General features: G+C 37.8%; 3 protein-coding genes and 2 pseudogenes across 3 annotated transcripts; 3 read left to right on the top strand and 2 right to left on the bottom strand.

The window, feature by feature from the left end:
* Positions 1-1,475: 1,475 nt before the first annotated feature.
* On the bottom strand, positions 1,476-2,798 carry LOC111984608 (uncharacterized; annotated as a pseudogene).
* Positions 2,799-3,598: 800 nt separating this feature from the next.
* On the bottom strand, positions 3,599-4,261 carry LOC136061516 (protein transport protein SEC31 homolog B-like; the record flags this gene model as incomplete). Its single annotated transcript, XM_065775205.1, is given in 4 exon segments — positions 3,599-3,656; positions 3,782-3,887; positions 4,028-4,064; positions 4,144-4,261. Coding segments are annotated over 4 exon segments (313 nt in total), but the record flags the coding sequence as incomplete, so codon positions are not given.
* Positions 4,262-7,186: 2,925 nt separating this feature from the next.
* On the top strand, positions 7,187-8,069 carry LOC136068280 (disease resistance protein RPM1-like; annotated as a pseudogene).
* An 8,557-nt stretch (positions 8,070-16,626) lies between these two features.
* LOC111987185 (disease resistance protein RPM1) lies at positions 16,627-20,849 on the top strand. The gene is made up of 2 exons (XM_065775235.1): positions 16,627-16,976; positions 17,571-20,849. The coding sequence occupies exon 2, from the start codon at positions 17,749-17,751 to the stop codon at positions 19,174-19,176; it is 1,428 nt and encodes a 475-aa protein (XP_065631307.1). The 5' UTR covers positions 16,627-16,976; positions 17,571-17,748; the 3' UTR covers positions 19,177-20,849.
* Positions 19,363-20,655, top strand: LOC136068279 (disease resistance protein RPM1-like). Its single transcript, XM_065775212.1, has one exon. The coding sequence runs from the start codon at positions 19,363-19,365 to the stop codon at positions 20,653-20,655; it is 1,293 nt and encodes a 430-aa protein (XP_065631284.1).
* Positions 20,850-22,479: the final 1,630 nt, after the last annotated feature.

The raw sequence follows: 22,479 nt of genomic DNA, 5'->3' as shown, positions 1-22,479 counted from the left end.
GTTTTCCTTCCCCTTTTGATTGAGGATCAAATCAATAACTGAAAAAGAAAATGTAGATAGTAAAGAATGCCCTGTGGAGTATGTGCTTAAGTGCTTTGATGCATCTTCATTTGATGGAAAAATTGGAATTTATAACATTGAGGTATATACCAATTATATATCTGTCTAAAAGGTTATGCTTTCTTTTGAGCCTTATAACAAGTTGTAAGTTGGCAACAATTAAAATGGAAAATAATTGAGTAAAGTGATGGATCTTTTTATGCATATTATATGCCATTTTATCAATAACTGCAATTTAGTACGAGTGCTAAAGAGATGAGTGGGACAAAAGGGTGTAAGGGGGATGGGTAGAGCAACACGGGAATATTGCATTTACAATTTTTGTGGCATATGGATTCCAATATTGATGAATGACAACATGAACAAAAATAGAATGGACAATGATTGAATTTGTGCGAATGTAGAGTTGGTGTTAATTGAGGATTAGATTAAGGGATGGTGTGGGAAGTGCAAAGAAATTTTATTTAAAATTTGGTCTTATATAATTTTGGAGTCAATTGAATATCTATTGGATAATTGCATTTTATTTTAGGTCTTAGTAGTTAATTAGTATCATTAGTAGCTTTATTTTATATCTTAGAGTCAATGTTGTTTTTGTAATTCAATAATTGAGATTTCTCAAGTCATTTAGAATTAGGTTTCCTTATGATAAGTGTAATTTTTACATGATTTTTATTATCCTCTTATTTATTAAAATTGTTAGTTTTCCTTTATTTCTTTTGATTTGATTTGATTTTTTTTTATTTATATTTATCTATTCATTTGTGCTTTGAAGGAATGAGAAGAGCAAGGAATCAAAGGAATTTTGTACAAAATCCAAGTCCAATTCGGATTAGGATTCCAGCCTGCATATCAGTTAGTATTTTCAGCATAACTTTGGTTCAGATATCCAATCGAGATGATTCAAGTTGGGCTGGAAAGTTAACTTAGTCCCACTCATCTCTTTAGCACTCGTACTAAATTGCAGTTATTGATAAAATGGCATATAATATGCATAAAAAGATCCATCACTTTACTCAATTATTTTCCATTTTAATTGTTGCCAACTTACAACTTGTTATAAGGCTCAAAAGAAAGCATAACCTTTTAGACAGATATATAATTGGTATATACCTCAATGTTATAAATTCCAATTTTTCCATCAAATGAAGATGCATCAAAGCACTTAAGCACATACTCCACAGGGCATTCTTTACTATCTACATTTTCTTTTTCAGTTATTGATTTGATCCTCAATCAAAAGGGGAAGGAAAACCGGAAAAGGGAGGAACACCTGTTGGCTGCATCTAACAAAAGTTTCGATCTACCAATAAACTGTAATTATAGACCACTGTATCACTTAGGATCCAACTTGTAAGATATTTGGTTGAATTGGAGAAAACAAAACTCATCAACAATCAAAAGCACAACTACAATGAATTATGAATGGGTGCCACATTTTATAAGACACGAATTTCGCATATATTACATATTATAGCTTTTAAGTTTGATATGGCAATTGTATAACCATCTTCAAAATATGGTATCTAGCATATATGGACATTACCTTGAAATTGATTTTTTTATAGGAAAAGGAGTAAGTAGCTTCATCTTAAAACAATAATCTAGACCAACAGAAGCAAAAACAAAAAGGAAAAGATTCTTAGTCACATATACAGCTCCATCAAAAGCATGTGATAAAAAACTTCCAGTATTTAGTTCCAAAGGTGGTCCACTGCCCAGCATGGCAAGACTTGCATTATGAATTCATTTTTTAAATCAGAACCTGAACTACCTGGTGTCTAAACTCTATAGTACCAAGTTTTGAAAAATCATACAAGTTCCTTTTACTCAAAAACTATATACATACCTTTAACAAATCCAAAAGCTGCAGATGTCCCTGTCTTAAGCTGGATATTGTCAAAAGAGCAGTCCTAATTCTTCAAAAGCATGAAATTGCAATGAAAACCTCTTCTAGACCTTATATATACAAACAAACTCAAACCATTTCATTCACTGGTCCAATGCTCTTTACATGTAGATTTTAGTTTTACTACCACAACAATGTCAAAGTTGAATTTGCACTTAGCACCATCCAGACTGGTTTTCAAATCTGTCCAATTTACAGCATAAAACACAACAAATTGTCTAAAATCAAAATTGCCCACATAATGAAATCATCCAAAACGTCCAATTCTCACATCAGTAGTCATTACTTCAATTTAATGAAATAATAACATGACACATTGTCTAAATCAAACTTACCCACATAATGAAATCATCCAAAATGTCCATTTCTCACATCATTTGTCATTACTTCAACATAATGAAACAATAACATGCGCTCCAATAATTAAAACAATGAAGAATAGTAAGACTAGCAAGTAACACACCTTAGAAGCTTGGCTCTCAAGCTGGTTAATGTAATCCCTCATCTGCTTCGCCTCAAGTTATTGTTTTTCAATCTCTGCCAGCTCTTTCTTGGCCATCTCTACCCTCTGTGACGCCTTGTCCAACCCATCAAGCAAAACCCTGTTCTCTTCTCTGTTCAACAGCTCTCCTACTTGCTTGTCCACTATACCAGCCAGTGCATCCTTCAGATTACCACCGCTACCTTCTATCTGGCCCAAGTTGTTGCATTTCACTATTAGGATTCGAGGCCTTGAACTTGACAAGCAGTGGTAATATTCAACATCATGCAGAACAAAAGTAAAATTTTGATAATTATATATTGGAAATTGGAAGTATACGTACTGCATAGCTAGAACAACTAATGTGGTATTAATTAAATACTACTGCACCAGTCATTGGTGACTAGAAAAACATATAGAAATCCAAATCTCTGTATGCATTTAACAAATCACAAAACAAAACAAAAGCTTCTATAATCTAGTAATATTGCACCCATTATATACATAATCAGGCAGCAATTATAAAATATTTGAACTTCAAAGATAATTCAATTTGTAATACTATGTACATCTGGATTTGCATGTAAGTATCATGAGGATCATAATTTGGCATGAATAAACTTTAGTCACTATGAAATTGGAGTCAATTTCCTAAATAGGTTTCCAATAAACCATATATAGAATAGCTAAAATACTCATTCAATGTTATACAAATGATGGGGAGACAGGGCAACAAAATATTGGATGAATCTACAACTAAAGAGCATGCTTGAACAGCTGACCTCATAAAGGAAAGGTGACTCATAGTCAATTTGAAAAGCATAAGAAGTTTATAGGGGAAAAATGATGAGAAAAGGCAAAATAATTTCCTTTCAATCAAATAAATAAATGATGAGCACTTTCTATTTGAACAATAACAACAGTAATCAACAAATAATACTCCTCAAGCAGCTACTACAAATTGGGCATGCAATCAAATTCACTTATTCTAGACATATGGAAGCACAAGAGAGGGATAGGGAAAAAAAATTCAAAAAGTCATGCATGGCTAATGGTATCCCAAAACAGCAATCATACAAACATAAACTGATAAAAACAATAATACATTTAAAATGGAATATCATGTTACAAAGTATCATTATCATTACCTTTAGTATGCCCCATGAACTCTTTAACCGGTGTCATTATATTCCACATATCCCATAACTGCTTGCATAAAATTGCTATAAATTAATGAACAGAAGACCTTTTTTTTCCTTTTTCCTAATTACATAACCTCAAAAATCATATTTTGCACTCAAGTAAAGTAACATCTTTCTCAAAGTCAATACCCTCACAGAAGGTGAACTATCTTCATCTGATGCAACAACAAGCTGAGTTGCAACATCAGGATTCCACTGCAAAACAGAGCTCCGCCTTCTAACTGAATCTGAAAAGCTGCAATTGACAGAGGCCACATGAGATATTCAAAGATCATACCAAGAGTTCACATCAGGCTGCAGCACCCAAATAAATTGGAAAAAAAAAAAAGAAAAAAAAAAGAAAGACTTCATATTAGTAGCAAAAAAAAAAATTACCTTATTACTAGTTTTTGCTTCTTTAGGTCCCAAACCACTGGAAAAAAAAATAGAATATATTACAAACAATAATAAATAGAAAACCAATAACTTAAAAATTCTGTTTTTATCCTCACCCGTTGTTCCATTATATGAGGTGGATGCCAATATATGTTGAACCTTGCTATTCCAAGATAAGAATGAAATTTCACCATGAGCAGCAGAACCGCTACCCTGCATTGGGCACATTTAGTACACTATGGCTAAACAACAAGATAAGAGAAAGAGTACAACGTGGAGAGTTGGGCTGAATTCTACTTTTTCATCATCTAAATATGTTCAAAAAGAAACTAAGAGATCAAAAGGGGGGCAAGACAAGGAGAGGCCAACCAGTCGAGATAGTAGACTTCTTGAATGAAATTTGCTTCCAGCAACTTCTTCACCTCTTCTGCTATTGCTTCGTCTCGCTCCTGGGTGAACACTTGCTTTTTCTGTTGGACTGGCGAGAATGATGGGTTTACGTTCAACCTGTGAACTATGACTGAGCTTTCGATTCCAGGCATGTCCTCGTGGCTCCAGGCGAACACATCCTGATTCATTCTGAGGAATGTTATAAGGGCTTGACGGATTGGCTGGCTGGCCAGCGTCCCCATTCTGGTAATCCGTTCAAGTTTCGACTTATCAAGGGTTCTCTCTTCTAGTTCCTCCACTGGCTCCGCTGCCGTCCGTGTCTCCTCTATGCACATGGTTTGCTGCTGGTTTTCCATCTCCAGCATGGCAATGTAGCACTCACGGGCTGCCACTTGGTTCCCTTGTAACTCATCAATCCCGTACTTTGTAGGGAACTTGATCATCAGGTGGTAAGTTGATGTCGCTCCCTTCCATGCATTGAGGGTAGGTCGTCTGATGATAGCATTGTACACGGATGAGCAGTCGACCACAATGAACGTCACGTCCTGTGTGATCTGCCGTGGGTAATCTCCTACCGTCACCGAAAGCGTGACTGCGCCCAATGGAAACACTCTTGTTCCCCCAAAGCCAACCAATGGAGCGTCTGTTGGTATCAGTCGTTCCCTATCAACTTTCATTTGCTGGAATGCTGGGTAATAGAGAATGTCCCCTGAGCTACCATTGTCCACCAACACTCTGTGCATGTTTTACTCTCCCACTCGTAGGGTGACAACCAATGCGTCGTCATACGGATGGTGAAGACGTCGTGTATCTTCCTCTGAGAATCTGACAATAAGGCTATCTCTCTGCGCTATCTTTGGCGCTGAGCCCGTCAGCTGGACGTTGTGAACCATTCGGTGGTAAGTCTTTTGGGCCTTCTTCGATGATTCGGATGTTGATGTTCCCCCCACAATCATCCTTATGTCTCCGATTGGGGGTCTAGGACGCTCATTATCCCTTCGGGGCTGCTGCTCTTGAGGTGTCAGATCCATCCTCTCTTTTCTGATGAACTTTTGCAATTTTCCTTGTCTGATAAGGGCCTCTATCTATTGCTTTAAGTCATAGCAATCAGTTGTGTCGTGACTGTGATCGCAGTGGAAATGGAAATATTTGTCCCTTAATCTTTTGCTAGGATCTCCTTTCAGTTTCCCGGGGAAGGTTAGAGCCCCTTCGTCCTTGATTTGCATTAGGACTTGTTCTATTGGGGTAGTTAACAGGGTGAAGCTCATGAACCTCCCCCTGATGGCTTAGAGCGCCGCTCATCCCTTCGTTCTCCCGTTCTTGGCCTCTTCGACCCTTGGTCCCATCTTGTTTCGTCCTGCCGCTTCTTTTTCCTGGGTTTTTCCTCTCGGGCTTGCAACACGTCTTCCGCGTTAATGTATTTAGTTGCCCTATAAAGTACTTCTGACAGGGTCTTAGGGTCGTTCTTGTATAGAGAGAATAGAAACTTGCCCTTCCGTAACCCGTTCGTGAAAGCCGCTACTAGTATTTTGTCGTCGGCTTCGTCTATTGAGAGCGCTTCCTTATTAAAGTGTGTTATGTAAGCCCTCAGCATCTTGTCCTCTCGTTGTTTAATACTCATCAGACAAGCTATGGACGTCTTGTACCTGTGCCCTCCAATGAAGTGCGTAGTGAACTGAGTGCTCAGCTCCTTGAAGGTGCCGATGGAGTTTGGCATCAGTTGGCTGAACCATACCCTTGCGAGGCCTTTGAGTGTTGTGGGGAAGGCCTAGCACATGATCTCATCTGCTATCCCCTAAAGGTGCATTAGGGTCTTGAAGGTTTCTAGATGGTCGAGAGGATCCTTCTCGCCGTCATAGCTTTCTATATGCAGCATGCGGAATTTATGGGGTAGGGGGAAGGAGTTCACGGCAGCAGTGAAAGGCGAGTTGGTGCGGTTAACTAAATCGTCAAAGTCACTAGAAACTCGTCCCTTGAGCACGTTCATCATAACCTCCATTTGTTCCCTCATCGCCTGCATCTCTGCGGCAATATGTGGTAGAGTCGCATCCGTGAAGGATGGCATGCTCAAGTTCTACCTCTCTGGTCTGCTTGGGGCATGGCTGCCTTCAGGTTTCTCCTGGTTTTTTCTTGCAGTGCTGGTCCTTTCTTGATCTTCTTGTTGGTCATTCGGTTCTGCATTCTTCTGGCGCAGCTGTTCTTCTAAGTCGTGGTTTTGTTTGGTGAGACGTTCCACTGTGGCAGCGAAAGTTCGAACTTGTCTCTCGAGGGCAGTCGTGGGTGGTTCGTCTCCTTGAACGTCGTTAGTGGCTGCCATCGAGCAAGTTAGTACCATGCAACCCTTAAGTTCAGGAAACGATAGTATGGCTTTTGAATCTTAACTAAGTTTTCCACAGACAGCGCCAACTGATGATGCCAAAAAATTCACCAGTGAGCTACACGATACCTACACGCTCGAATGTGAACTTGCATAATACAAAGAAGAAAAACCTAATTGTGGTGCCGGCCAAATACTCTCTGAAGGTTAAGTCAATAATATTCTCACAACTCTAGAGTGCTAGAGAGGGTAAATTATGCATATCTTGATGTATAAGGGTATTGGGGCTTTTATAGTAGTAGTAGGGGGTTGATGTCTCACCCTTGGTGCGGAAGTCTTTTCCTTATAGAAAACATCCTATAGAATCCTTTTTGTGCTAGAATTCTATTTGTCTTCGGACTCTATGAAGTGTTTAGCAAGTATCCCATATCAAGGGCCTTTCTGCCCTCCTCATGGGCTTTGGACCTGCTGATATTCCATACCGGATCCATTTACAACAAGTGTGGCAGATAATGGGTCCGTCCTCTATCGATCCACAGCTGATGACCGTCAGGCCCATCTCTAGCCCAAATTTTACCTCTTCAATATGGAAAATAGATTTTTGGGAGGATATAAAGCATGCTTTACTTGATAATAGCAAAGGATGTAGAATAATGATCACAACACGTAAGTGGGAAGTTGTTAATTTTTGCAAAAAATCCTCACGTCTTTGCTCATCAGTTGCAACCACTGCCTCCGGAGAAGGCATGGGAGCTCTTTTGCAAAAGAGCATTCCGATTTCACTTTGGAGGGCAATGCCCCACAGAGTTGGAGAAATTGTCTCATGAAATTGTTAAGAAATGCCAAGGATTACCACTTGCAATTACTGCTATAGGTGGTCTTTTATCAACCAAGAACGAGACCTTGTTTGAATGGAGAAACTTGCATGAAAATCTTGGCTTTGAGTTAGGAAGAAATCCCCATCTTGCTAGTGTCAACAAAGTTCTATCTTTAAGTTTTGAAGACTTGCCTTACCATCTCAAATCTTGTCTCTTATATTTTGGCATGTATCCAGAGAGTTTTGGCATTCAATGTACAAGATTGATTCGACAATGGATAGCTGAAGGTTTTGTCAAAAAAATAAATGATAAAGCATTGGAAGATATTGCTCAAGAATACTTGACCAGGCTGATTAATAGAAGCTTGGTTCAAGTGTTAAAAATAGGCTATGGTGGAGAAGTTAAACGTTGTCGAATCCATGATCTATTGCATGAGATCATCCTACAAAAGATGGAAGATCTAAGTTTCTGTCATGTTTTATCCAAAGAAGAGTCTAGTTTTGAAGGACTAACTTGACGTGTGTCAGTTAATAGAGCTTCACTTGGTGTGTTGGAGCAATTTAAGAAATCTCATATCCATTCTCTTTTATTCTTCAATATTAATGAATTTCCAATATCCTTCATGAGTAAATTTCTTCAAAATTTCAAGCTTGTGAAAGTATTGGATTTTAATAATACTCCACTAGATCATCTTCCCGAAGAGGTGGGAAATTTATTTCACTTAAGGTATTTAAACTTAAATAATACAGAAGTGAAGACACTCCCAAACTCCATCGGAAAGTTGCAGTATCTAGAGACTTTGTTAATGTGGCAAACCACAATACAGGAGATACCATCAAAATACGCGGAGCTCAGACTGGCAATGAAAGCATACAGTGGAGAGCAGTTGCAAATTGGGAAAGGAGGTATTCCAAAACTCAAGGAAGCTACGCTCATAGTTTGTCTGAATTGAATTTCATTGAATATAGAAAAAGAATGCGTTCCCTTCTTGAAAACTTGCGGATTTGGCGGATTTCCACAACTGAAGAGGTACCGTCTGGTTTCCAAACACCTTAGAAACCTTAAAGAAACTGAATATTAAGAGATATGCCCACAGAATTCGAGAAAAGCTTGGATCCAGAACAAGGGTCACATTATTGGATCATTCAGCATGTACCATCATCTTTTCTCATCCAAGGTTCGCAAAGGTATTGAATGGCCATGAAGCCGCAATCTCCGTTCCAAGGATTTGGAGAGGTCAAGAGGTCAAACAATCAACCAAGATGATGACAGCAAAAACAATATTAGTGGCGATGACATCAGCACTTCAGTTGAGAAAGGTTAGTAAAATTAGGGATGTACATGGATCGGGTTGAGGGAACTTTTGATCCAACCCATCATGGTGGGTCAAAAAAAAATTGACCCAACCAACTAACCTATCACATAAGTCCAACCCAACCCAACCCAACTCACATGGTCGGATTGGATCGGGTTGAACCCATGAGTTTAAACAAATTTTTTTTTTTATTATTAAATTGAGTAGAAAAAATATAAATATTAATATATTAAAAAAACCCAAAAATTAGTATAAATGTAATTCCTTAAAGGCAAATAACACTAGTTACCAAACAACAATAGTAATTTACTAAGGTTTGTATGAACTAATTAGTTTTTATATGGGATAGGAAGAGCTAGTTATTTAAAAAAAAAATTTATTATATAATATATATATATATATATTAATAGTATTAGTAGAAGGAACCAAAGAAGTGCTGCCTACAGCTAATTTTTTTTAAATATTAATATATAATATATATATTTAAATATATATAATATATTTTAAATTACATTAAATATGGGTGGGTCAGGTCGGGTTTGTCGGGTTGTAATTTTATGACCCAAACCCAACCCGACCCGCTATAATTTTTTTTTTTAACACCAACCACCAAGCCTAAAAACCGACCCAACCTGGCAGGTCGGGTTGGGTCAGGTCGGGTTTGGCAAGTCGGTAGATTTTCTGCACACCCCCAAGTAAATAAGTTTTTAACGTTTTGGTGAGATTTATGCTACTGCTGCTTTTATTTATTTTTTAAATAAAAATATTGGGAACAATGCTTTGAGCCGTATTGTATCTCAATCTAATGTGATGGTTCTCTTGTCATTTTAGAAATTGTTACTACATTTCATCTTTTATTGCTTTTAGAATCCGAATTTTCATATTATTTTCGAATTGCACGAGATCTTTGAAGAATTTTAATTAGCATGTAGAGGTTTGATTGAAGAGGCAGTACCAAACATTCATAAAACTTGTTTTATTGAATCATTTAATTTTAATATTTTCGTTTTTTTTTTTTTTTTAATTTTTTTAAAGATACATTTCTTTTGGTCACATTAACGTCTTCCATTACTAATTAAAGTTATTTTCATTCGTGTAGGTAACAAACAATTTCTTCGCAGTGATGCCAATTGGAATTTGTTTGAATCTCTCTACATTGGATCATTCTCATGTGCACCTTAGTTTTGGAATTGTTGGACTTTATCTACCGACTTGAGCAGAGAGTGGAGACATAAATGTTGCTATCGGTTGGATTTATGTTCTGACAATCACCCAGAAGATTTGTGGCTTTTGAATTTTATTTAATTTTTTCAAATGCTTGTTATTGTGTCTTTGGTACTGCTAGTTGTTTTACCCCAAATAAGTGGTTGTCTTTGACATAATTAAGTACTTCTTTGTTAATTTTTTCCCTACTGCTGTGATCATTTTGTAACTCTTTATATATCCTGTGAAAGGATATGAACCTCTTTGAATTATGTTCTTTCTGGTTTTGATATCCCTCAATTATAAGATATTGCTTCTATCTCTTTGATCAAGTTTAGGATGGTCCAATTTTAGTAGGTCCAGGTCCAGAGTTCAATACTATGGGCTGAACTAAGATTTCATTTTTGGGTTCCAGACATAAAACAAAAAAAGTTTTCAACATGTGAGAATGACAAATACAAAAGTTTAATATGAAATTAATTCATGTCAAATTGTCTAAGGTAAATTTGAAGCCCCAAGCCATTTGTCGTGAGTTGTCCACATTTGTCCTCCTTTCAAACTTGATTTTCACATTTCAATATTTTCACTCGTTTCCTAGTAGCGTTTTGTCTTTACTATTGAAACTCCCCCCACATGTTAGACCATGAACCTGATATTGAAATTTCACTTTTTCAATTCCACTAGTTATATTTAGTTTCAATTCATATTATGTCTTTTGTAGATGTACTTTTTTTTAAAGGAAATTTTGTTTTTTTTTTTTTGTTTGATAATCAACAATGTTTTATTGGTGGGAATTTTGTAGATGTACTTATGGTTATTATATTCATATATTTTATTTCTTTAATGTTATGGACTTATGGTTATTAAAAGGAATAAGAGAAACTTAGGTGGGAAATTAACCTTAAGGGTCCGTTTAGATAGCACTTATTGTTGCTAAAAGTTGATAAAAACTGATTGTTGCTGAAAACACTGTAGCAAAATAATTTTTAAATGTGTAAATAGTGTTGTGGAACCCACTTTTAATATTAAATATTGCGTGAACAGTGCGTGAACAGTACACGCACAGTAAAATTTGTCCCCCAAAGTCAAAAAAGCCAGCCAAAAAAAAAAAAAAAAAAAAGGAAGAAAACGCAACAAGTGAAACGCGCTGTTATGATGAAAATGCTGCCATTGTCTCAACAATTGGAATACTTGTATAAATCAATATTATTAATTTCTCCAAAAAGTACAATGTGAGATTTTTGGAACAAAGTGCCATGTTTATTTATTTATTTATTTTAATCTTTCAAAACAGACAATCCATTAGATGGATGACAAAGTACATTACAAATCATAACAATAACATTAAAATGGTGATACATTTGATCCAAATTAGCTAAATTTTGGCAAAATCTTTTTGTACTCCACTCTAGCCCCATTGCACCAAATCATAGGAGTCACAGTAATTACAAATGCAATCCACTATAACAACAATGCAATCCTCAACTTTTTCTCCTCCTTGTGGTGTACAACTAACTTGTCTTGATCAACTTTATCTTTATTAATCTTTTGCATGCATTCTTGACTTTCTTGTAGTTAGCATATTATTCTGTTTAGACCAACAAAGAATGCCCTCCCTAATTCAGACCTCCCAATTCTCTTCCTGGTGAAGCTTGGAACTTTCTTTCCCTACAACCAACAAACCAACAGGTAACACATTATAATCAATAGAACTTAAAAAATTGAACTCAAATTACTATTTAACTATCTAACTGATCATCAAGACCATCACTCTAGTTTAAAAAAGATAAACAGATATTTCTACAGTACCAATAACTTACCAAAACTCAAAACCCAAGTAATGCCTAGGCAATAAAAATTCTCATTCCTATAGCACATATTATTTATCTTATGGGACTCAAATAATAAGAGACTACATCACCTCAATTCTCTAACTATTCAATGGGGTAGAATTTAAACTATCCAAGGAAACATAACAGCAGTTCTCTAACATGGTTCAAAGAAACATAAAAATATAATCTATAAGATATATACTAATCAAACATCGCCATCATATTAACAAAATTATAATGAATACTAAACATAACTGTAGCACCTACATGTTAGGCTTGAGCTTGGATATGGAAAAGCCAAAATTTTAGTCCACATCCAGCTCTGTTTGCAGTAGGAGTAGGATGTGTAAGGTAGAAAAGCTTATTTTTGGGCATCTTTGTAAGTACATTTTTCCTCATTCTTACCATAACACATACTTTACATGGTATTTCATTCTCTACTCACATGCATCATAATTGGTCATATACAGTAATTGATTTAGAATCTGAATGTGGTATTTCTCACGACTAAATAATCATTGCTTTTAGTTGTGAGAGATATTCTATTTCTTAGAATTTAATGAACTCATTCACAACAGGATTTGCTTGTGTGGTCTCCACCTATGATTAGCTAGCTATCTATACTCGTGTGCCTTGATGAAGGAAAAAAAGGAAATTACTGGACAAAGCTGACTAGGCATTGCCAAGGTTAAGCTTTAACCATAAAAGGAGCAAAATAAATGTACTATATTACTACTTTCCTGATTAGAAATTGCTAAAGTGGTGATGATTATTATATATATGCCACATCTATGTTATCATCTAAAGGAGTGGTGTTCCTTCGCAAAACAGCCAGCAAATATTCTCAATCAACTTCATTTTTCTTTTGCTTTTCCATGAGGGATATGACATTACAAACTCATTTCGGTTATAGGCTACAAAGAAAATAATTGGAGATTGAAAGTAAGTTGTGATATACTCTACAATAAAAAAGATATAGCCCAACGTAGAATCAACTTATGTCCGTAGCCAGCAATTTAAAATGCATAACAGTAAGTTTTTTACTCAACTCAATCATTGGGGCAATTTATCAAGCATGTTACATGCATGACTTAACTAGAGCATGAACCAAAAAGCCAGGGAGGTTGGTCTTGGCCAACAAATTACACACAATCAAAGCATTGTAAAATGGACCAAATTCCTCCTTACTTATAGCTAAGGCAATATGAACTATATTCAAGTAACAACGCCATCGGAATCATCTCTTCCCGAAACAAAAACACCTAAATCTCACCCCACAACAGACCAAAACCAAATCCATCATCATACAGATCTTGCAACATCAGGTGTTCTCATCCCATAACAGAACAGAACCATTTCAAGTAAGATTTGGTTATAAAAATAAGACCCTTCTAAGGTGAGATTATGGTGCCATATCCAACATCATAAAAAGATACCATTTTATTTTCGATAAGAAAAAAAATTAAAAAAATGTGAAAAATACAGCAAATAACTAGAAAAAGAGAGAAGAAAACCTTCTTGTGACATCAGGTGTTCGATGAAGCGAGAAAGCTTCCGGAGTTGGGGATTGGAAGTAACGAGAATGAGAGACGATTTTGGGGGTTTCAACCAGAAAAAGTCCTGTCTTGTTGGAACTAGTGATGTTCGACAACATAGCTCCGGCAGCGATGCTAGGCAACGACTGTGGAGGTTTGGAGGAGAGAGAGCAGAGATAGAGAGAATTTTATTTTGCCAAAAAGGAAATGCGTGTTGTTAATGGCGGGGTTTTGAAATTTTTAGGGGCATTTTTGTCTCTTTATTTTAAGTGACCTGAGTATGCTGAGCTGTTTTTTTAATACATGTGTCAATTTATTATTGGGTTTAGAAACACCAGATGGATGCTGAGTTGGAGATCCAGAAACAGCATATACTTTCTCCATGGCAGTGTCCCTCCGTGGCTCTTGGTAGGTCTAACCTTGCTGGTTGTTGGAATGGTGCAGGAGGTGCTTCAGCTTCCCCTCCCAGACTAACTTGTCCAGATAGTTCCAGAGATTCCTGCAATCCTCCGTAGCGTGCCCGTGGTCCTGGTGATATTGGCAGTAGCGGTCCTGATTACGCTTCTCAAAATCCCCCGACATCTTATTCTACCACTTGAAGTACGGTTCGTTCTTGATCTTTTCTAGCGCCCTGTACACCGGTTCTCGGAACACAGCGCCAACAGCCTGGGCGTTTGTCGCCCTAGATTGTCCCATGAAATCTCTCATCGAACGGGCGTTGTTATACCGGTCCGACCTGGAATCCCTCCTCTCCTAAGGGATAGCCTTCTCCTTCCCCTTGCCTTATAGCAAGTCTTCCTCCACCCGTTTGTATTTGTCGATCCGATCCATTAACTGCCGCACGTTGGTGGCAGGCTTACCAATTAAGGACTTCCTTAAGCCGTGCCCCATCGGGAGCCCCTTCTTGAATGTGTTGATGGCGATATCGTCGTACTTGTCGTCCAGCTCGTTGTAAATCTCCTAATACTTGTCCGAGTAAGCCTTGAGGGTCTCATCGTCGCGCATGGTCAGGGACAACAATGCGCTCATGGGCCGAGGAGGTCTGCTGTTCATGACAAAACGGGAACCAAAGGCCTGGGTCAGCTGTCTGTACGAGTCTAGGGAATTCGTCCTCAAGCCGTTGAACCACCTCAATGCCACAGGTCCCACGCTGGATGGGAAGACTTTGCACATCAGTGCCTCGTTCTTAGAGTGAACGGCCATCCTCTAGTTGAACTGGCTCACGTGCTCAACGGGGTTCGTTTTGCCATTGTAAACGGTGAAGGTTGGCTACTGGAACCTTCGAGGGAGCACCACCTCTTCTATGTGACGCGTAAAGGGCGATTTGGAGAGCCAGTCCAGTGCCCTACTCATGGTGTCACTTCCTAAGCCCCTAGGGGTTGGGCTACCACGCCTACGCCTCTGGTAGCACTCATCCTCGTGGGAGAAAGTTTCGCTCGGGGGTGTTGTCGACCTTTGCCTGTAGTCGTCATCATTTTCGTCATCAGAGGGTAAGTCAGGGCTGGGCTCAGATCGCCTTCGCTATGCATGGCGCAACTTTCTCTTCAGATCATCTATCTCTCGCTGCATAGCCACCTTACCATCCTATCTCTGGGATGCATGACTCTTATCCTCTTACGATCGCGTGGCCGGGCCATTATCGCTCCTCTGGGGCACGCGGCCGCTTCTATGCGTGTGGCTTTCGCTAGTTTGTGAGGTATGCACGCTTCCTTCTCAGAATCGTCCGCTCTCCTTGTTCTGGCTGTGCCTAATGTCATCATAGTTATTCGGACGTTGGGATCTAGCTAGTTCATGCCGATGGGAACTCCCTTGATGAGGGTCTGACCCTACCATGCCTGGCTGTTGTCCTTACTGATGCACGAGTTCTCCCCACAGACGGCACCAATTGTAAAGACCAGGTTCAGGCCTCCTAGTGTATTACGGGAATGAACCCAAGCCCAGCTAGCCTTGCAATTAATTTGTAGAGAGCGGGGTCAAGAACTAGGCCCTAGTAAGGAATGCAACGACTACGCGTGGTAGTTCTCAGGTGAACGTGGACAATGATGCTCCTCGACCTTTCTCCGGCGAGCTTGCTGTTCTTATGACTTCCCTCCCCTTTCTCTTTTTCCAAAAAACCACTTCCCTCCTTAAGAGGGATCCCTTACATTATATACCCCTTTCCCCATTTGATCACGACCCTACATTTGTTGAGCAACCAGGCCACCACTTGAGTACCTGTCCCATCAGCCACCTTCTCGTTCTTCCTGTAGGTTGCGGCAACCAAGGCAATATTATTCTGTAATCCCCTCCTCATTAATACGACCAAGACGTTAGTTGATGGCATTTAATGTGAATGGCATTTAATGTGGGGTGCTCGTGTATTTCTGAGGTCTCGAATGTCCGAGGATGGGGTCGTCCTCGGACCTGTCCCTTGGGGGCTGGACATCGTACTTTTATCCTCGGATCCCACATGCATCCTCGGCATGGGCCTCTGGGCCTGGTTTGAGGTGGGCCGAGGTTGCCTGACTTTCTGGCCCCACAATATATATATATATATATATATGTCTTAAATTATCAAAATGAATGGAACTAATATATTTTACTTACAAATAATTTGTTTAAAAATATATAAATATTTTTTTAAAATTATTAATTGCCTAGATTTGTTAGATTTTTTTTTTTTTTTTAAATATTGACAATAACCCTAGGTTTTAACTAACCATTTGATCAACAAGTGAAAGATCCATTCATTATATTTAACAAGGCTGGCTTAAGGCATTTTGGGGCCTAAGATGGCTACTTTAAGTGACCATTTGGTAAAAATTATTTTTGTTAATTTATTTTATTATTTAATTTATTTTTTCTATTACTTATGAATTTTATTTTATTTTTTTTTGATATTATTTATGAGTCTCATTATACTATTTTAGCTAATTTTTAGTTTTATCTATAGTACTTTCAACAAAAAATTTTTAATTTCAACAAAATAAGTGAATTCCAAAATAGTTTGAATATTACTTATTAGGTTGAAAATTAAAAATTTATTATTGAAAATATTATAATAAAATAGTTTTTAAATGATAAAATACTGCTGTGAATCTGCGTTTTTTTGCCATTTGCTTGCAACAATTCCGTGGGTCCCCTCTTAAAACGCGTGAACAGTTCCTAACAAAACGCGTTACCCAAACGCACGCAGCTAACTTATGGACTGAAATTATCGTGTACTCTTTATTATTGTCTTAGCATTTTTCAGTCCAAAAGTCTCACACGTTGTGCAGAACTTATCTGACTCAAGTGTTAGAAAGAAGGTTTCTAAAAAGCAAAAAAGTTTAGAGAAGGTTGGTGGAAGCTTGATCATAGAGAAGGAATCCAGACAATCACACACAAAAATACAAATCTGAATACACAGATCACAAATTCAAAATTTTACCCATACCGTTTTCACTCTCTGTCTCCCTCTCTCATCTCTCACTCCGTTTGTGGCTTGGTGCTTCTCCACCTCCCTTCCGATCCGATCTACTGTTAACGCTCACACTCACCCACGAGTTTAATCGGCTAAGGTATGCTTTTTCTCTTCTCTAATCTGAGTTGATTTCACTATCTGATGTCTTCCGAAATCCCTCTCCTTTTTTTTTTCTGCGTCTCTTCGTTTTCTGTTGTGTGGCTTTTACTGTTTTGACATTGTGTGACTAAAAAAGAAAAAAGAAAAAAAAAGTTTGCGAAAGGAAAAGGAAAAAACAAAAGAAAGGACTACTATCACAGCCCACAGGTCACAGGTGTAGGCGCGTAAGATATTTGATATGTGGGTTTGCTTTTAAGGCAGGCGTAAATAAATAATTTTAGGAAATTTTTTATAAAAAAATGAAAATATAATTTACTGTTTTGATATTTTTTTTTTGATAATTTTTTTTCAAGAAAGGTAATTAATATACACTTTAAACCGGACTATATATATATATATATATATGAGAATTAATCCATATTTGGTACCCACTTGTGTAGTCAACCTCACCGACTAAAGACTTCTGTAGTCACTTTTTCCTCAATAATGCAGGTTCATGATTCATCATCTTTCTGTGGAAATCGTTCATTTTGCTTGGTTTTACTTTTCTTGTCTTTTTTTTTTTTGAACTCTGTATTTATGCTTCGTACAGAGTGTTACTAATCTCATCTGAGTCAAGTTTTCTGAGAGAAAGAAATTAAGGAAAAAGAGTGAAAGAAAAAAAAGTTAAGTGGATCTGATCTATAGAGCCCAATCTCAGGCAATATGTAATAACAGAGAAGAGCCAACTTCAGATGGCATACGTTTCATTGGAGTAAGAAGAAAGGCAGATGGCAGAGAGGGTGGTATCCTCTCTTATCGACAGGCTGGTTCCCTTGCTGACCCAAGAAGCCAAACTGTTACGAGGCATTCATGGAGAAGTTGCTGACATCAAAGATGAACTGGATAGCATTCAGTCCTTCCTCAAGGATGCAGATGCAAGGGCGGCAGCAGAAGAAGACATGAGCGAGGGTGTCAAAACATGGGTGAAACAACTAACAGAAGTCGCTTTCCGCATAGACGTTGCTATCGATCAATACTTGCTTCAGGTGGCACCACATGGTCCTCATCGGCGTGGTTTTACTGGTTTTGTCCATAAAACAACTCACTCACTCAAAACATTAAAACCCCGCCATAAGATAGCAAGTGAGATTCAGGACATCAAAGCATCAGTGCAGAAAATCAAGGCAAGAAGTGAAAGATATGGCTTCCAATCCACTGGTCAAGGATCAAGCAGTGGTGCTCGGAATGTTAGGTGGCAAGACCCTCGAATGGCTTCTTTTTTTCTTGAAGATGTTGACGTTGTGGGCATTGAATCTCCTAAAGATGAATTACTTGGTTGGCTCATAAAAGGAGACTCTTACCGTACTGTAGTTTCGGTGGTGGGAATGGGGGGACTGGGCAAGACCACTCTTGCCAAGAAAGTCTGTGATCACCATATGATGAGAGAACACTTTGATTGTCATGCTTGGATCTCAGTGTCTCAGTCATACAACATGATGGATTTAGTAAGGAGCATGGTAAAGCAATTTTGCGAGGCAAGAAAGGAGTTTCCTCCTGAGGGAATTGACTCAGCAGACATGATGTCACTAATTAGCAAAGCAAGAGAATATTTACAAGAAAAAAGGTATGTAGTTGTATTTGATGATGTTTGGGAAATTGATTTTTGGGGGGAGATAGAACATGCTTTACCTGATAATACAGAAGGTCCAAGGATATTGATCACAACACGGAAGTTGGATGTTGCTAATTTTTACAAAAAATCTTCACGTGTTAAAGTTCACAACTTGCAACCACTACCACCTAATAAGGCATGGGAGCTCTTTTGCAAAAGGGCGTTCCAATTTGAACTTGGAGGACACTGTCCCCCAATGTTGGAGAAATTATCTCATGACATTCTTGGGAAGTGTGAAGGATTACCGCTTGCCATTGTTGCTATAGGCGGTCTTTTGTCAACCAAGGACAAAACTCTCTATGAATGGCAAAAATTGCATGATAGCCTTGGCTTTGAGTTAGGAATAAATCCTCATCTTGCAGGTGTTAGTAAAATTCTATCCCTAAGTTTTGAAGACTTGCCTTACAACCTCAAATCTTGCTTCTTATATCTTGGTATGTATCCAGAGGACGACTCTATAAGATGCAGAAGATTGATTCGACAATGGATAGCAGAAGGTTTTGTGAAAGCAAAGGAGGGTAAAACATTAGAGGATGTTGCATGAGAATACTTGACTGAATTAATCCATAGAAGCTTAGTTCAAGTAGCAGAGGTCGATTTTGATGGAAAAGTTAAACAATGCCGACTCCATGATCTTTTTCGTGAGATCGTCCTTCAAAAGATGAAAGATTTGAGTTTTTGTCATGTTTTGTCAAAACAAGAGTCAAATTTTGAAGGACTAACTCGACGTATGTCAGTAAATGGAGCTTCATATAGTGTATTAAAGGGATTTGAGGATGCTTACATTCATTCTCTTTTATTCTTCAATATTAATGAATTTCCAATATCCTTCATGAGTAAATTTCTTCAAAATTTCAAGCTTGTGAAAGTATTGGATTTTGAAAATACTCCACTAGATCATCTTCCCGAAGAGGTGGGGGATTTATTTCACTTAAGGTATTTAGACTTGGATAATACAAAAGTGAAGACACTCCCAAACTCCATCGGAAAGTTGCAGAATCTAGAGACTTTGTCAATATGGCGAACCGCAATACAGGAGATACCAATTACTATCAACATGCTTCATAAGCTACGTTGTCTTAAAGTCGGCTATTTTGATGAAAAGATGGAAATGAGTCTTGATACTATAAGTGGAGGTAAATTAAATTGGAGGATTGGATGCTTAAAGGCACTGACAGTGCTAGAATACGTGGACGCAAATTATGGAGGGGTCAAATTGATTGAAGAGTTGGGGAGGTTGAGTCAATTGGAATATCTTGCCTTGGTAAACCTAACTAGGGAAACTGGGAGGGCTTTGTGTGTCTCTATTGAGAACATGAACTGCTTAAAAGATCTATTTGTAAGTTCGATCAACGAAGATGAGGTCATCGATTTACAGCCCATTTCATCTCCTCCTAAATGTCTTCAATCCCTCCGCATAGAAGGGCGTTTAGCCAAGTTGCCTGACTGGATTTCAGAACTTCAACACCTAGTCTCATTACAGATTTATTGGACAAGGTTGAGCGATGATCCACTCAAAGCATTTCAAAATCTACCTAATCTAGCGGAGCTCATACTGGAGATAAAAGCATACAATGGAAAGCAATTGCACATTGGGAAAGGAGGATTTCCAAAACTCAAGGAGCTACGGCTCATAGATTTGTCTGAATTGAATTCAGTGAATATAGAAAAAGAAGCGTTCCCCCTTCTTGAAAAATTGCATATTGGGGGTTGTCCACAATTGAAGGAGGTATCGTCTGGTTTCCAACACCTCGGAAACCTTAAAGAACTGAATATTGTAGATATGCCCATAGAATTCGAAAAAAGTTTGGATCTAGAGCAAGGGTCACATTATTGGATCATTCAGCATGTACCATCCATCTTACTCCATCACAAGGTTCACAAAGGTGTTAATGGCTATGAGACTCACAAACTCCGTTCTAAGTATTTGGAGAGATCAAGAGGTCAAACAATCAACCAAGATGAGGACAGCAAAAACAATATTAGTGGCGATGACATCAGCGCTTCAGTTGAGAAAGGTTAGTAAAATAAGTTTTTAGCGTTTTGATGAGATTTATGCTACTGCTGCTTTTATTTATTTTTTAAATAAAAATATTGGGAACAATGCTTTGAGTCGTATTGTATCTCAATCTAAATGTGATGGTTCTCTTGTCATTTTAGAAATTGTTACTATATATTTCATCTTTTATTGCTTTTAGAATCTGAATTTTCATATTATTTTCGAATTGCACGAGAGCTATGAAAAATTTTAATTAGCATGTAGAGGTTTTATTGAAGAGGCAGTACCAAACATACATAAAACTTGTTTGGGGAATCTGGGTAACTAGGCATAAGAATCAAACTTTATAGTTAGTTAGCCCGGTCCAGAAAGAATATAACATAGTAGCATCTCGAGCCTAAAAGAGGCGATTTTGGGTTTAAAAATTGAGCCTTTGAGGCTCGGTTTTTATGTTTTGTGGCACCTGACGTGGAAAGTTTCATACGTGGAAATCGAGTCTTATAAACTCGGTTTTTATACCGAGCCTTAGAAGCTCGATTTCAATGCGTTAATATGCCACGAAGGCGCCACATAGATCTCGACCCGTAGAGACTCGGTTTGCTAAAAGTGAAACCAAGTCTCAAAAACTCGATTTTTGAAGACTGATCTAAATCTGACACGTGGTCTGGGTCCCTAGATTCTGCTGTGAGTCAATCAATCCTTCCTTCTGCAGTGTCTCAGATTCTTCACGTGTTCAGTCTCTTAAGTCCTTCACATATTCACTCCTCTCTTATACATGTTCACTCTCACTTTCACTTTCACTGATACACTTTCACTGGTACTTTCACTTTCATAGCAGCTTGACTGAGTCTTCCCTCTCTCACTCTCCCTCTCACTCTCATACAATCCCAGCACATCCTCATTTCAGGTAAGGATCTCACTCTCTAGTTAGTTGTTGGTTGTTTGTTGTTTGGTTTTAATATTTTGTCTTTAATTTTTTTTTGTTTGCTTGAGTATGAAATTATAACCATTGATTTGGTGATGTAATTGCTTCATTTTGGTTTTGCCATCTACTAAAAATATCAAATGTTGCTCCAAAAAATAAGAGCTGCCCCTTGCAAAAAAGTATTAAATAACTACTTAAACATTGGTCTATTAGGTCCACCTTGATACATCCAGTCCACTTCAGTCCATTCGGTCCATTCAGTCCAATTTGGTCATTCACTCTTTTTGGTCCATTTCGGTCCCATAGGTACACTTTACTCCATTCAGTCCAATTTAGTCCATTCGGTCCATTTTGGTCTATTAGGTCCACCTTGGTGTAGCCAGTCCACTTCGGTCCACTTCAGTCCATTCGGTCCATTCAGTCCAGTTTGGTCATTCACTCTTTTTGGTCCATTTCGGTCCCATAGGTACACTTTTCTCCATTCAGTCCAATTTAGTCCATTCGGTCCATTTTGGTCTATTAGGTCCACCTTGGTACATCCAGTCCACTTCGGTCCACTTCAGTCCATTCGGTCCATTCAGTCCAGTTTGGTCCAAGTTAATATAAATCATAAGGAAAAAAAAATTAAAATAAAATAGTCATTTAACATAAACGTGTAACGTGATAAAACAATTGAAATCCCATCAATTAGAGTAAATATTATTCTCTAAACTCTGATTTCATTTTTTTGCTTTAGTATGAAAGAATGATTGATATATATTTAAGATGTATTCTTGTTATATTTGAATTGTTAGGTTTTTAATGATTGTATTTTTGTTTGGTTTGATTTTTTTATTTATATTTTTGTTAGAGCTGATTTGAAATTTTGCAATGGGGTGACTTTTTTTTTTTTTTTTTTTTTTTTTTTTTTTTTTTTTTTTTTT

The sequence above is a fragment of the Quercus suber genome, unplaced genomic scaffold (assembly GCF_002906115.3).
Source record: "Quercus suber isolate HL8 unplaced genomic scaffold, Cork oak 2.0 scaffold_107, whole genome shotgun sequence".
Lineage (NCBI taxonomy): Eukaryota > Viridiplantae > Streptophyta > Magnoliopsida > Fagales > Fagaceae > Quercus > Quercus suber.
This window is presented reverse-complemented; position numbering and strand designations above follow the sequence as displayed.